Source organism: Phocoena sinus, chromosome 10, assembly GCF_008692025.1.
Source record: "Phocoena sinus isolate mPhoSin1 chromosome 10, mPhoSin1.pri, whole genome shotgun sequence".
NCBI lineage: Eukaryota > Metazoa > Chordata > Mammalia > Artiodactyla > Phocoenidae > Phocoena > Phocoena sinus.
The window spans coordinates 68470631-68484432 of NC_045772.1; the positions used below are offsets into that span (position 1 = coordinate 68470631).

Sequence of the window (13802 nt, forward strand, 5' to 3'; positions counted from 1 at the left end):
ACGGGCTGAATGAATACAAAAACAAGACCCATATATATGCTGTCTACAAGAGACCCACATCAGACCTAGGGACACATACAGACTGAAAGTGAGGGGATGGAAAAACATATTCCATGCAAATGGAAATCAGAAGAAAGCTGGAGTAGCAATTCTCATAGCAGACAAAATAGACTTTAAAATAAAGACTATTACAAGAGACAAAGAAGGACACTACATAATGATCAAGGGATTGATCCAAGAAGAAGGTATAACAATTGTAAATATTTATGCACGCAATGTAGGAGCACTTCAATACATAAGGCAAATACTAAGAGCCATAAAAGGGGAAATCAACAGTAATACAATCATAGTAGGGGACTTTAACACCCCACTTTCACCAATGGACAGATCATCCAAAGTGAAAGTAAATAAGGAAACACAAGCTTTAAATGATACATTAAACAAGATGGACTTAATTGATATTTATGAGACATTCCATCCAGAAACAACAGAATACACATTTTTCTCAAGTGTTCATGGAACATTCTCCAGGATACATCATATCTTGGGTCACAAATCTAGCCATGGTAATATTAAGAAAATTGAAATCGTATCAAGTATCTTTTCCGACCACAACGCTGTGAGACTAGATATCAATTACAGGAAAAGATCTGTAAAAAATACAAACACATGGAGGCTAAACAGTACACTACTTAATAAGGAAGTGATCACTGAATAAACCAAAGAGGAAATCAAAAAATATCTAGAAACAAATGACAATGGAGACACAACGACCCAAAACCTATGGGATGCAGCAAAAGTAGTTCTAAGAGGGAAGTTCATAGCAGTACAATCCTACCTTAAGAAACAGGAAAAATCTCAAATAAACAACCTAACTTTATACCTAAAGAAATTAGAGAAAGAAGAACAAAAAAACCCCAAAGTTAGCAGAAGGAAAGAAATCATAAAGATCAGGTCAGAAATAAATGAAAAAGAAATGAAGGAAATGATAGCAAAGATCAATAAAACTAAAAGCTGGTTCTTTGAGAAGATAAACAGAATTGATAAACCATTAGCCAGACTCATCAAGAAAAAGAGGGAGAAGACTCAAATCAATAGAATTAGAAATGAAAAAGAAGAAGTAACAACTAACACTGCAGAAATAAAAGGAGCATGAGAGATTACTACAAGCAACTCTATGCCAATAAAATGGACAACCTGGAAGAAATGGACAAATTCTTAGAAATGCACAATCTACTGAGACTGAACCAGGAAGAAATAGAAAATATAAACAGACCAATCACAAGCACTGAAATTGAAACTATGATTAAAAATCTTCCAACAGACAAAAGCCCAAGACCAGATGGCTTCACAGGTGAATTCTATCAAACATTTAGAGAAGAGCTAACATCTTTCCTTCTCAAATTCTTCCAAAATATAGCAGAGGGAGGAACACTCCCACACTCATTCTACGAGGCCACCATTATCCTGATACCAAAGCCAGACAAAGATGTCACAAAGAAAGAAAACTACAGGCCAATATCACTGATGAACATAGATGCAAAAATCCTCAACAAAATACTAGCAAACAGAATCCAACAGCACATTAAAAGGATCATGCACCATGATCAAGTGGGGTTTATCCCAGAAATGCAAGGATTCTTCAATCAATGTGATAAACCATATTAACAAATTGAAGGAGAAAAACCATATGATCATCTCAATAGATGCAGAGAAAGCTTTCGACAAAATTCAACACCCATTTATGATAAAAACCCTCCAGAAAGTAGGCATAGAGGGAACTTTCCTCAACATAATAAAGGCCATATATGACAAACCCACAGCCAAGATCATCCTCAATGGTGAAAAACTGAAACCATTTCCACTAAGATCAGGAACAAGACAAGGTTGCTCACTCTCACCACTACTATTCAACAGAGTTTTGGAAGTTTTAGCCATAGCAACAAGAGAAGAAAAAGAGATAAAAGGAATCCAAATTGGAAAAGAAGAAGTAAAGCTGTCACTGTTTGCAGGTGACATGATACTATACATAGAGAATCCTAAAGATGCTACCAGAAAGCTGCTAGAGCTAATCAATGAATTTGTAGCAGGATACAAAATTAATGCACAGAAATCTCTGGTATTCTTATACACTATTGATGAAAAATCTGAAAGTGAAATTAAGAAAACACTCCCATTTATCATTGCAACAAAAAGAATAAAATATCTAGGTATAAACCTACCTAAGGAGACAAAAGACCTGTATGCAGAAAATTATAAGACACTGATGAAAGAAATTAAAGATGATACAAATAGATGGAGAGATATACCATGTTCTTGGATTAGAAGAATCAACATTGTGAAAATGACTCTACTACCCAAAGCAATCTACAGATTCAATGCAATCCCTATCAAACTGCCAGTGGCATTTTTCACAGAACTAGAACAAAAAATTTCACAATCTGTATGGAAACACAAAAGACCCTGAATAGCCAAAGCAATCTTGAGAACAAAAAATGGAGCTGGAGTTTTCAGGCTCCCTGACTTCAGGCTATACTACAAAGCAACAGTAATCAAGACAGTATGGTACTGGCACAAAAACAGAAATATAGATCAATGGAACAGGATAGGAAGCTCAGAGGTAAATCCACGCACATATGGTTACCTTATCTTTGATAAAGGAGGCAAGAATATATAGTGGAGAAAAGACAGCCTCTTCAATAAGTGTTGCTGGGAAAACTGGACAGGTACATGTAAAAGTATGAAATTAGAACACTCCCTAACACCATACACAAAAATATACTCAAAATGGATTAAAGACCTAAATGTAAGGCCAGACACAATCAAACTCTTAGAGGAAAACATAGGCAGAACACTCTGACATAAATCACAGCAAGATCCTTTTTGACCCACTTCCTAGAGAAATGGAAATAAAACCAAAAATAAACAAATGGGACCTAATGAATCCTAAAAGCTTTTGTACAGCAAAGGAAGCCATAAACAGGACCAAAAGACAACTCTCAGAATGGGAGAATATATTTGCAAATGAAGCAACTGACAGAGGTTTTCTCTCAAAAATTTACAAGTGTCTCATGCAGCTCAATATCAAAAAGACAAACATCCCAATCCAAAAATGGGCAGAAGACTTAAATAGACATTTCTCCAAAGAAGATATACAGACTGCCAACAAACACATGAAAGAATGCTCAACATCATTAATCACCAGAGAAATGCAAATCAAAACTACAATGAGATAGTATTTCACACCGGTCAGAATGGCCATCATCAAAAAATCTAGAAACAATAAATGCTGGAGGTGGTGTGTAGAAAAGGAAACACTTTTGCACTTGTTGTTGGGAATGTAGATTGATACAGCCACTATGGAGAACAGTATGGAGGTTCCTTAAAAAACTACAAATAGATCTACCGTATGACCCAGCAATCCCACTACTGGGCATATACCCTGAGAAAACCATAATTCAAAGAGTCATGTACCAAAATGTTCATTGCAGCTCTATTTACGATAGCCAGGACATGGAAGCAACCTAAGTGTCCATCAACAGATGAATGGATAAAGAAGATGTGGCACATATGTACAATGGAATATTACTCAGCCATAAAAAGAAACAAAATTGAGTTATTTGTAGTGAGGTGGATGGACCTAGAGTCTGTCATACAGAGTGAAGTAACTCAGAAAGAGAAAAACAAATACCATATGCTAACACATATATATGGAATCTAAGAAAAAAAAAATTCGTGAAGAACCTAGGGGTCAGACGGGAATAAAGACACAGTCCTACTGGAGCATGGACCTGAGGATATGGGGAGGGGGAAGGGTAAGCTGTGACAAAATGAGAGAGTGTCATGGCCATATATACACTACCAAATGTAAAATACATAGCTAGTGGCACGTTGCTGCATAGCACAGGGAGATTAGCTAGGTGGTTTGTGACCACCTAGAAGGGTGGAATAGGGAGGGTGGGAGGGAGGGAGATACAAAAGGGAAGAGATATGGGAACATATGTATATGTATAACTGATTCACTTTGTTATAAAGCAGAAACTAACACACCATTGTAAAGCAATTATACTCCAATAAAGATGTTAAAAAAATAAAAAACATAGACTGTCATGTAATACTGCAAAAAAAAGAGGAAATCAGTGTTTTAAATTATTGACACTTAAATATAAACTAATTATTATTTTCACATACTGCGGTAAAAAAATATTTCACCATAATTTCCAATGCTGACAGAGGTGTACTGGAATTGTAATTCTTATGCAATGTTAGTGACATTGAAAAATACATGTCAGGAACCACACATACATCTCCTTGCCCACTCCCCGTCCCTACAAAAATGTCCAGAAGATCCTACTAATCCTGGGTCTGAGAATCCAACCTAAAGAAATAATCTAAAATATGGAGCAAACTATAGGCATCGTAATATTAACCTCAACATTAATTGGCACGCAGAATCAAGGAAGAAATCAAAATATCCAACAAATGAAAAATGGGTTAAATAAATTATGGTAACTCTGTAACATATAACATTATATCATAATTATATAATATGTAATTATATGATTGCATTATTCAATTATTCATGTACTAACAATGCTTATAATAAAAATCAAGATAAAAATACTATGTGTGATTACATATGCACTTTGATTACAAGAAGGTTGAAAATAAAGGAATATGAAGTGAATTCTATTAGGACATACTAAAATATTGACAATAGTGGGATTTTAAATTATTAATTTTTATATAGATTATTTATAGCCACATATTATATATGAATATGTAATTACATATATTTATTTTATCTATAGTATGTGTAATTTATAAACATATTAATATATTAGTACCATATAGTGATTGATAAGTAAATAATAAATATATTAAATATAAATAAGAGTAAAATATATTATATATGCCATATATAAACATTTTACTGAAAGCTAAAAGTCAGCTGTCTTCTATTCTTAATGTTACAGAGTTTACCATGCAAAGAGTGATGATGACTTCTTTACCAGTAAATATAGCCAGAAATAACAAGGTGTTAAGGAAACTTACTGTGTTACTACATAAAAATAGATGTTATAATTAGTTATGACAGTAGGTGGTTACTATTCCTAGCAACCTGACTAAGTTTCAGTGGGTCACTTTTTATTCTAGTTTTTATCAAGGTAATGTTTGTTAAGGTGAAATGCATAGTTATTTTGTATATAATTTTATAAGTTTGATGAATCAAAATACAGAATATTTCCAGCAATCTAGCAAGTACCCTTTTGTCCCCTTCCAGACAATATCTACTTCTCATAGGAAACCTCAATTTTATTTCATTATAGTAAATTTATTTTCCTATTTAAAAATTTCATGTAAATGGATTGCACAGTATATATTCTTTTATATCTAATGGTGAATTGACCAGTTTATCATTATGTAATGTCCCTCCTTATCTCTAGCAAGGCTTCTAGACTTGATGTCAATTTTGATTGGTACTTTGTTTTTTTTTAATATTCATTCATTTATTTAGTTGAACCGGGTTTTAGTTGCAGTCGGCGGGCTCCTTAATTGCGGCTTGCCAGCTCATTAGTTGCAACACGTGGGCTCCTTAGTTGTGACAGGCAGCCTCCTTAGTTGTGGCATGCAAACTCTTAGTTGCAGCATGCATGTGGGATCTAGTTCCTTCACCAGGGATCGAACCCAGGCCCACTGCATTGGGATCATGGAGCCTTATCCACTGCACCACCAGGGAAGTCCATTGTCTGGTACTTTTGTAGCCACACAGTATATTGTTTTGATTCATCCACTTTCAACCTATCTACGGTTTTATATTTAAAGTGCATTTTTTATAGATAATGTATAAATAGTTCTTACTTTTTTATCCAGTGTGACAATCTTTGGCTTTTAATTGAAGTGTTAGTCCATTTAATATTGTTTTTGATGTTGGTGGGTTTTGGCCCACCATTTTGCCATTTGTTTTCTACTTGTTCCATCTATTTTTTGTATTCTTAATCATCTATTCCTTCCTTCTTTTTATTTGTTAATATTTTTAATATTATTCAATTTTACTTGTTCTTTTGAATTCTTAACTATAACTCTTTATGATTGTTTTAGTTGTTGGTATAGGAGTTGTAACATATATCATTCATTTATTACAGTATAATAAGATTTAATATTATACTAATTCATATAAAATGTAAGAACTTTGGAATAATATAATCCCATTCCCCTAACCTTTGCACTATAATAATCATATATTTATAACTATGTATACTATAAACTCGAAAAATCTGTATTACTATCAATATTTTTGCTTTAAGAAGTCAAATATCTTTGAAGCAAATTAATAGAAAAACAATGCTATATTTTAATTTTATATTTATTTCATATTTATATTTATCCACATATTTACCATTTCTTGTGCTCTTCATTTCTTCTCACACATGTTAATCTCCATCTAGTGTTATTTCCCTTTATCTTGAATAACTTCCTTTAGCATTTTCCATCTTGCAGATATACTGGCCACAAATTCTCTCAACTTACATTTATTTGAAAATATTCAACTAAATATAGAATTCAGGATTGACGGATTTGTCCCAGCACTTAAAAGTGGTACTCTACTGTTTTCTAGTTTCTACTATTTCTGATAAGGATTCAGCTATCATTTGTACTTTTGTTCCCTTATATGTAATATGTCTTTTTTTTCTCCTCTGTCTCCTTTCATGATTCTTTCTTTATCTTTGGTTTTTAGAGTTTTGACTATGATGCACTTAAGTTTTTATTTTTTGTCCTCTTTGGTATTTGCTGGGCTTTTTGAGTATCTAAGTAGATTTTTTTCACCAAATTTGAGAAAAATTTGGCCATTGTTTCTTCAGATATTTGGTCTGCCACATTATTTCCCTCCTATTCTTCTGCGACTCTAATTACACATGTGTTATATGGTTTAATATTATCCTGAAGGTCACTGAGGTTCTATTTTTATTTCGATCAAATTCTCTTTTTTTTAAAGATTGGATAATTTCTATTTTTTTTAATTTATTGACTATTTCTTCTGCCATCTCTAATCTGCTGTTAAACCCATCCAATGAATTTTTCATTTCGAATATTGCACTTTTCAGTTCCAGAATTTTTTTTTTTTTTTTTTGCGGTACACGGGCATCTCACTGCTGCGGCCTCTCCTGTTGCGGAGCACAGGCTCCGGACGCACAGGCCCAGCGGCCATGGCTCACGGGCCCAGCCGTTCTGCGGCATGTGGGATCTTTCCGGACCGGGGCACAAACCTGTGTCCCCTGCGTCGGCAAGCGGACTCTCAACCACTGCGCCATCAGGGAAGCCCCAGAATTTTTATTTAATTCTATTTATAGTTTCATTTCTCTGCTGTAACTTACCATGTTTTATCATTCATTATGACCATCTATTTTTTACATCTTTGTATGTATTAGTAATAGCTACTTTCTAGTCTTTACCATCTGGATTAACTTTGAGTCATTTCTATTCACTAGTTTTTCTCTTGGTGAGGACTCACTTTTTTCTGTTTTTCTTCACATGTCTAGTAATGTTTATGGTTTACTGGATATTGTAGATAATACATAGTATAGACCCTACATTCTATTAGCTTCTTCTGAAGACTGTTTTTGTTCTAGCAGATTGCAAATTACTGGCCAGTCATCTTGCAGTTGGAAAGGCTGAGCTTTACATTGGTTAGGTGGATCTATTCCAGGTGTACCCTTAGTTTTCGGGTGAATCTCTTAATCTTGAGACATCATTTTCTTCCTAATCATGGCCCTTTTGGGCTTTCAATGGAAAGCCTGAATTTTTTATCTGTCCCTTCTAACTTGGCAGGACATAGATTTTAAATCCACAGTGAGCAGCATCTGAAATATCTGCTCAAATCTTTCAAACTTCAAGCTGTGACTCTCTGATTGTCTCTTTAGATTCTCCTCTGCGATTCAAAGACCCGCCACAGATTTGAGGAGAGTTGACATGCTGATTCACTCCCTCCTTTCTAGACATTTCCTCCTGAATTTCCAGCCACTCTGGCAGCCCAACAGAGCCCTAAATGTTGTCCTCTGACACGTGGGCCCTATCAGATTGTGGCTTTCTGCTTAAGTTATACTTATCCTAAGCATCACAGACTAGGAGTGCCCTAAGGGAAAATGCCAAGTAAAAATGAATCTCAAACAGTACATCTTCCTTCTTTTAAAGATTGAAACTCCTCCAGTGTCTACCTGCTTTTAGTCACTCTCCATTGCTTTAAATAATTTTTATATTTTGTCCAAACTTTATCCATAGGAGGGATAGTCAGTCGATAGTCTTAAATAAGTAACTCTGCCATTACTGAAACAGGAACCCCAGTGGAATATTTTATCAGTCTTTCTTGGATGAGCTATGTTTCCCTAATTGGGGAGCTTCCAATGACATGCTCTGTAGAGCATTTATGTTGCTATAGCAGAATTGATATGGAATGAGAAAAACACTACTGGAAGACTTGCAAAATATACCTTCTCTTCCTAAAACATATTCATACTCCAAACATTCCCTAACTCTCTTTCTGCTCAAAATCCATACAATTTGAGAAACTGATATCCTCAGGAACTGGTACACCCCTCCCTTCATTGGGTCAATGGATTGGGAAAGATCATGTGACCAGGTTATGGCCAGAAAACCTCTGCCTCTGAGCGTAATGACAAAGCTTTAAAATGCAGCTAGAGATCCAAGAGATGGATGTCACCTTCGTTTGCTGTCAGAATAAGAACTCTGCTTAATAACAATTTAAAATGAAAGAGGATTAAGTTAAATTGATAATACTCTTCTTGGATATAGAGTGGCTTTTCCCTCATTTGGTAAGCTTCAACAAAGGCTAAAGTACCAAAGTCCTTTCTTAAGTTTTATCTTACATGAACAGACCCTTTTGGTTTTATCATATTAAGGTCTGATACATTTTCAATCATCTAAAGTCAATTATCTGAGAGACTATATCAAATAGAAGATGAGTTTTAGAGTCAGACTAACCTGAATTTTAATCCCAGCTGTACCATTATATTAGCTATGTGATTTGGGCCATGATATTTAAGCTTTCTGATCTTCAGTTTCTGAACCTAAAAAAACATGACTATTAATAGTGATCCTACTGGGAATGCTCTGAGGTTGAAATTAGATAATGTAAAGTGCCTGGCAAAGTATCTGACACAGAGTATGCACTCAAAAAGTAGAAAGGTATTATCATCTTATGATTGTGGTAACAATACTAACATTTTCATTATTAGCTAGCCAGTGGAAGAAAGAGCGCAAGGATTCAAAAGAACAAGATACAGATTTTTTTCCTCTCTGTAATACACCATACTCTTTTGGTACTTTGTTATAAAAACTAATTATGGGGGCTTCCCTGGTGGCGCAGTGGTTGAGAGTCTGCCTGCCGATGCAGGGGACACGGGTTCGTGCCCCGGTCCGGGAAGATCCCACATGCCGCGGAGCGGCTGGGCCCGTGAGCCACGGCCGCTGAGCCTGCGCGTCCGGAGCCTGTGCTCCGCAACGGGAGAGGCCACAACAGTGAGAGGCCCGCGTACCGCAAAACAAAACAAAACAAAACCTAATTATGCGTATCTGGCTCTTCCTTGACTATTTTCCCTGCCTCATCTCTACACTGTTTTCTTCACCAACTTAAAATTCTCACCCAGACCAAACCTTTTTAGGTTTCTTAACTACGCAAAACTCTTTTCACTTTAAAGCCTTTTGTTCATTCTGTTCCCTGTGCTCTTGGCCTGCCTTTTCACAGATCTGTCTTGAGGTCTTGGTTTAAACATCACTTCTACAGAGAAGTCTACTCTGGCCACCCAGTCTAAGTAGCCAGACATTTATTAATCTCACGACATCACCTAGTTTGTTTCTTTTCTAGCACTTTTCACAATTTTTGATTGTACATTTGCTTAGTAATTCCCCCCCACAAAACTATAAGCCCTGCCCTAGGAGGGTAGTGACCATATCTGCTTTATTTACTCGGGCTCAGTTTACTCAATGCTTGTTTTGTGAATGGGTAAACCAAACAACGAATGTGAGCTAAGAGAGTGCCATGGGGTCAATAAAGTTGGCTTATGATTTGCCACAAATAACTGGCCATAGTTTGTTCTGCGACAGTAGGGGCATGAAAAGCAATTGAGCCATTGAACTTTCAGGGGCACATAAATAACAAATAAACCATTCAGTTATGTTATGTGTACCAATCGATGAGTATTGACTAATGGCTTAAAAAGTAATACCATGCTTTTTTTCCCCCTCTCTTCTCTAGAATGGCCACATCTGTTGCTCAGTGGATCCACAGTGCCTTCAGGAACTGTGAAGTTAACTGTCTCACTGGAAATTTCTGTTTAAAGAATGTTCTTTCATTAAAAAGACCAAAAAAAAAAAAATTGAAGTGGATGATTTGTGGGCAGCTAAGTGCAGCATTGTTAATAGCTGAGTAAACTTTCAATTATGAAATGTGTGGAGCTTGAGAAAATCACAAAAGGAAACTTCTTGGGGCAAAACTAGACCAGAATTCCACCTCAACTGCGTCTGATGTTGGCATGTAGAAGAATGCGTGTGAAATACACACCATGATCACGACCTCTGGATGTAAAGCCTGAGCTTATGGGAGCTTTGGAAGCCTCTAGCTTCACTGGTGCAGAAAATTTTCCTCTAGATCAGAATCTTCACAAATCAGTTCAGTTCTTCACTGCAAAAAATAAAATGTAAGGCAGTGAACGAATTCTGTTTTCCGAAGCAAAGCAAAGAAGCTATAACATGTTATATGTACAGTATACACTCTGAGAAGAAATCTGAAACGAGTTATTGTCATGATAAAAATAACGCACAGGCATGGTTACTTAATATTTTCTAACAAGAGATGTCATCCTTATTTCATTGTTTTACTGCACTTAATATTATTTGGTTGAATTTGTTAAGTATAAGCTCGTTCTTGTGTAAAATTAAATAAATATTTCTCTTACCTTATAACATGTCCAAGTGTCTGCATAATGTGTTCCTTTTCCCCCACAGATGCCTCAGTATACAAACTGCTTTCTAGTTCCGCTGATGAGAAACTCCCACCATGCTATTCCCAAACTGAAAGGTGATTTTCACTCCATTTCATGCCGAAGTGGCGGGGAGGTGGGTGATGGATACCTTTGTTCTGCCTCTCTGTATCCTCTCAGTCATCTTTTACCCTACCTCATATCCTGGGGGCTGACCTGTATACGTTGTATTAGTAGGTTCTCTTGTCCTCTGGATTCTGATTCGGTTTGACCAGTGGTGACCACCGGCAGGATATCAGAAAGAGGACGTTTGGATATTTATTCTGCTGGCTCCTTTCCTGCCAGGTTACTACCATGATTAGCTGTGTCACTTACTGAAGGTGACATCTCCTGACACGTGACCCTCTCTGTTAAGCTACCCCCTCCAGTTTTTGATAACTTCTATTTGCTTCTTCTGGCTTAGAGATAATAACAACTCTGGCTGCTTTGTCCTTTCAGGTACCTGATCGATTTCTTGTTGTTTTCCCTATCTCCTATTGCATCTTTATAAATCGTCCCTTTGTTAAACTGTCTTTAATTAGCCAGCTCGAGTGTGCTATCTGTTTCCTGCCAGGACTTTGACTGATATACATAAGGAGGGTAGTATGTGAGGGTTGGGAATATCTTCAAGAATTGGTCCTTCACAATTCGATATAAAAATTTAAAGAGTCCCAATCTTAGAAGGCATTATGATATTACATGTTAAAATTTTTGATGCACTAGAATCTCAGGAGGAAAAAAATTAACTTACTGATGCCCAATAGAGGAGTTAATCCAATATTGCCCTAGTCATATGTTTTGTGCTAGGGTGAAAAAGGAAATATATTATTAAATTCACTTTTGGTTTAGAGACTTCTTTAAAGAAAAAAAAAAGGGAAAGGAACAGGATATGACTCCCACAAGCTACAGAAATGGTAAAGTGGCATTTTAACTACCCCTTCCCCATTGTTATGGGAACAACCTAACAGGAGCTGAGCTAAAGGATAATTCATAAATGTCTTAATACTTTGGCATGTGTAATATTTATTAAATGTGTGAATTCAAGTATCTCAATATTCCCTGGTTTTATCATAAACGATTTTTTCTACAGCCTTTTTATATTTAATTTAAAATTTCAGCAGAGCATAAAGTTTATTTTACTTTATAAAAATTTTTTTTTTGGCTGCATTGGGTCTTCGTTGCTGCCTGCGGGCTTTCTCTAGTTGCGGCAAGCAGGGGCTACTCTTCGTTGTGGTGTGCGGGCTTCTCATTGCAGTGGCCTTTCTTGTTGCGGAGCATGGGCTCTAGGTGCGTGGGCTTCAGTAGTTGTGGCGCACAGACTCAGTATTTGTGGCTCGCGGGCTCTAGAACACAAGCTGAGTAGTTGTGGCACATGGGCTTAGTTGCTCAGTGGCATGTGTGATCTTCCCATACCAGGGATCGAACCTGTGTCATCTGTATTGGCAGGCAGATTCTTAACCACTGCGCCACCAGGGAAGTCCTAAGTTTATTTGGGGGGGGCATTATTTACTATGGTAACTAGCAATTTAGTCTCCAAGAAGGTATTAATTTGAAGTTTTTTCTACATATTTCTCCCTTATATAGATTTGGGATTTCATATTAAATCTCCCTAAAGTATATTTTATTTGCTTTTATGAGGAGAGTGAGAAATAGTATGTGCCTGTGCGTGTGTGTATACACACGCATACTCAATCTACATCCATATATTTGTATATATTCATCATTTAGATATTTTATGCCTTCTGGAAGAAGAAGCAAGGCTGGAATTGCATACTCCCAATCTGTTGTCTCTGTAGGGCTCTGAGCATACTGGTGGTTTTCAGAGTCTGGTTTCCATAGACTTCTGAAAGAAAGAAAACTCATAACAGTGAGAAGAAAAGAGGGAAAAAATAAGATTATGTTCTTGCAAGGACCTTTGAACCAATGAATGTGTTCAGATTGAATTTTTCCAGATCCAGGAATATATATATATATATATATATATATATATATATATATATATATCCAGGAATATATATATATAAGGGATCCAGGAATAAATTTATCAAAAGAGTTGCATGGTCTTATGGAGAAAATATAAAACCACCTTGAACAAATTTTTTTTTGAAGTCCTAGAATATACTTAGGCACTGTGTGAAGAGTTTATACAATGAGCCAATTTCACTGCAACAGTCCGGATACTGCAGTGAATAAAGTGCGTACAGAGGGGAAGCACCCACACATTGCTTCCTCATGGAGCTCACATCCTAATGCAGGGCAAAGGAAATTAACAAATAAATAGATGCTATGTCAGGCGTTACGAAGAAAAATTAAGCTGAGTGAATTAGTGATATGGACCAGGGTGCTAGTTTAGATAGGGCGGGGGTGAAGTCCTTTCTAAGATAGAGTGACATTGGAGCAGATATTTAATGAAGTGAGGGAGTGAGGCATCCACACACCTGGAGAGAGAATAACAAGCGGAGGGAACTGTGCGTGAATAGGTCTGAGATGTGGACTGAGCAAGCTGAGCCTTACAGAGGATGTGGTCACAGGAGTGGCTGGTGACCAAATCACATAGGTTTTCCTAGGCCATCATTAAAGATTAGCATTTTTATTCTTAGTGATTTGGAAGTTGTTAGAGAGATTTGAGCATAGCTCTGACATAGTCTAATGACAATTAAGGAATCCCTCTATGCCCTTTATGGAGAATAGACCCGGGATTGGGGCCAGGTGGGGTGTGTGCTGAGCTTGGGTACAGGAGGTACATTTATACCTCAGAATTTCCAA

General features: G+C 36.5%; 1 protein-coding gene across 3 annotated transcripts in view; it reads left to right on the forward strand.

Moving 5' to 3' along the window:
- The window catches only part of NELL2 (neural EGFL like 2), a 402299-nt gene extending 391313 nt beyond the window's left edge, over positions 1-10986 (forward strand). For all 3 annotated transcript variants that reach the window (XM_032646188.1, XM_032646187.1, XM_032646186.1), the window contains exon 21: positions 10274-10986. In XM_032646188.1, coding sequence (XP_032502079.1) covers positions 10274-10324 — 51 coding nt within the window. In that variant the 3' untranslated portion in view covers positions 10325-10986. The remainder of the gene's footprint in view (positions 1-10273) is intronic.
- Positions 10987-13802: the final 2816 nt, after the last annotated feature.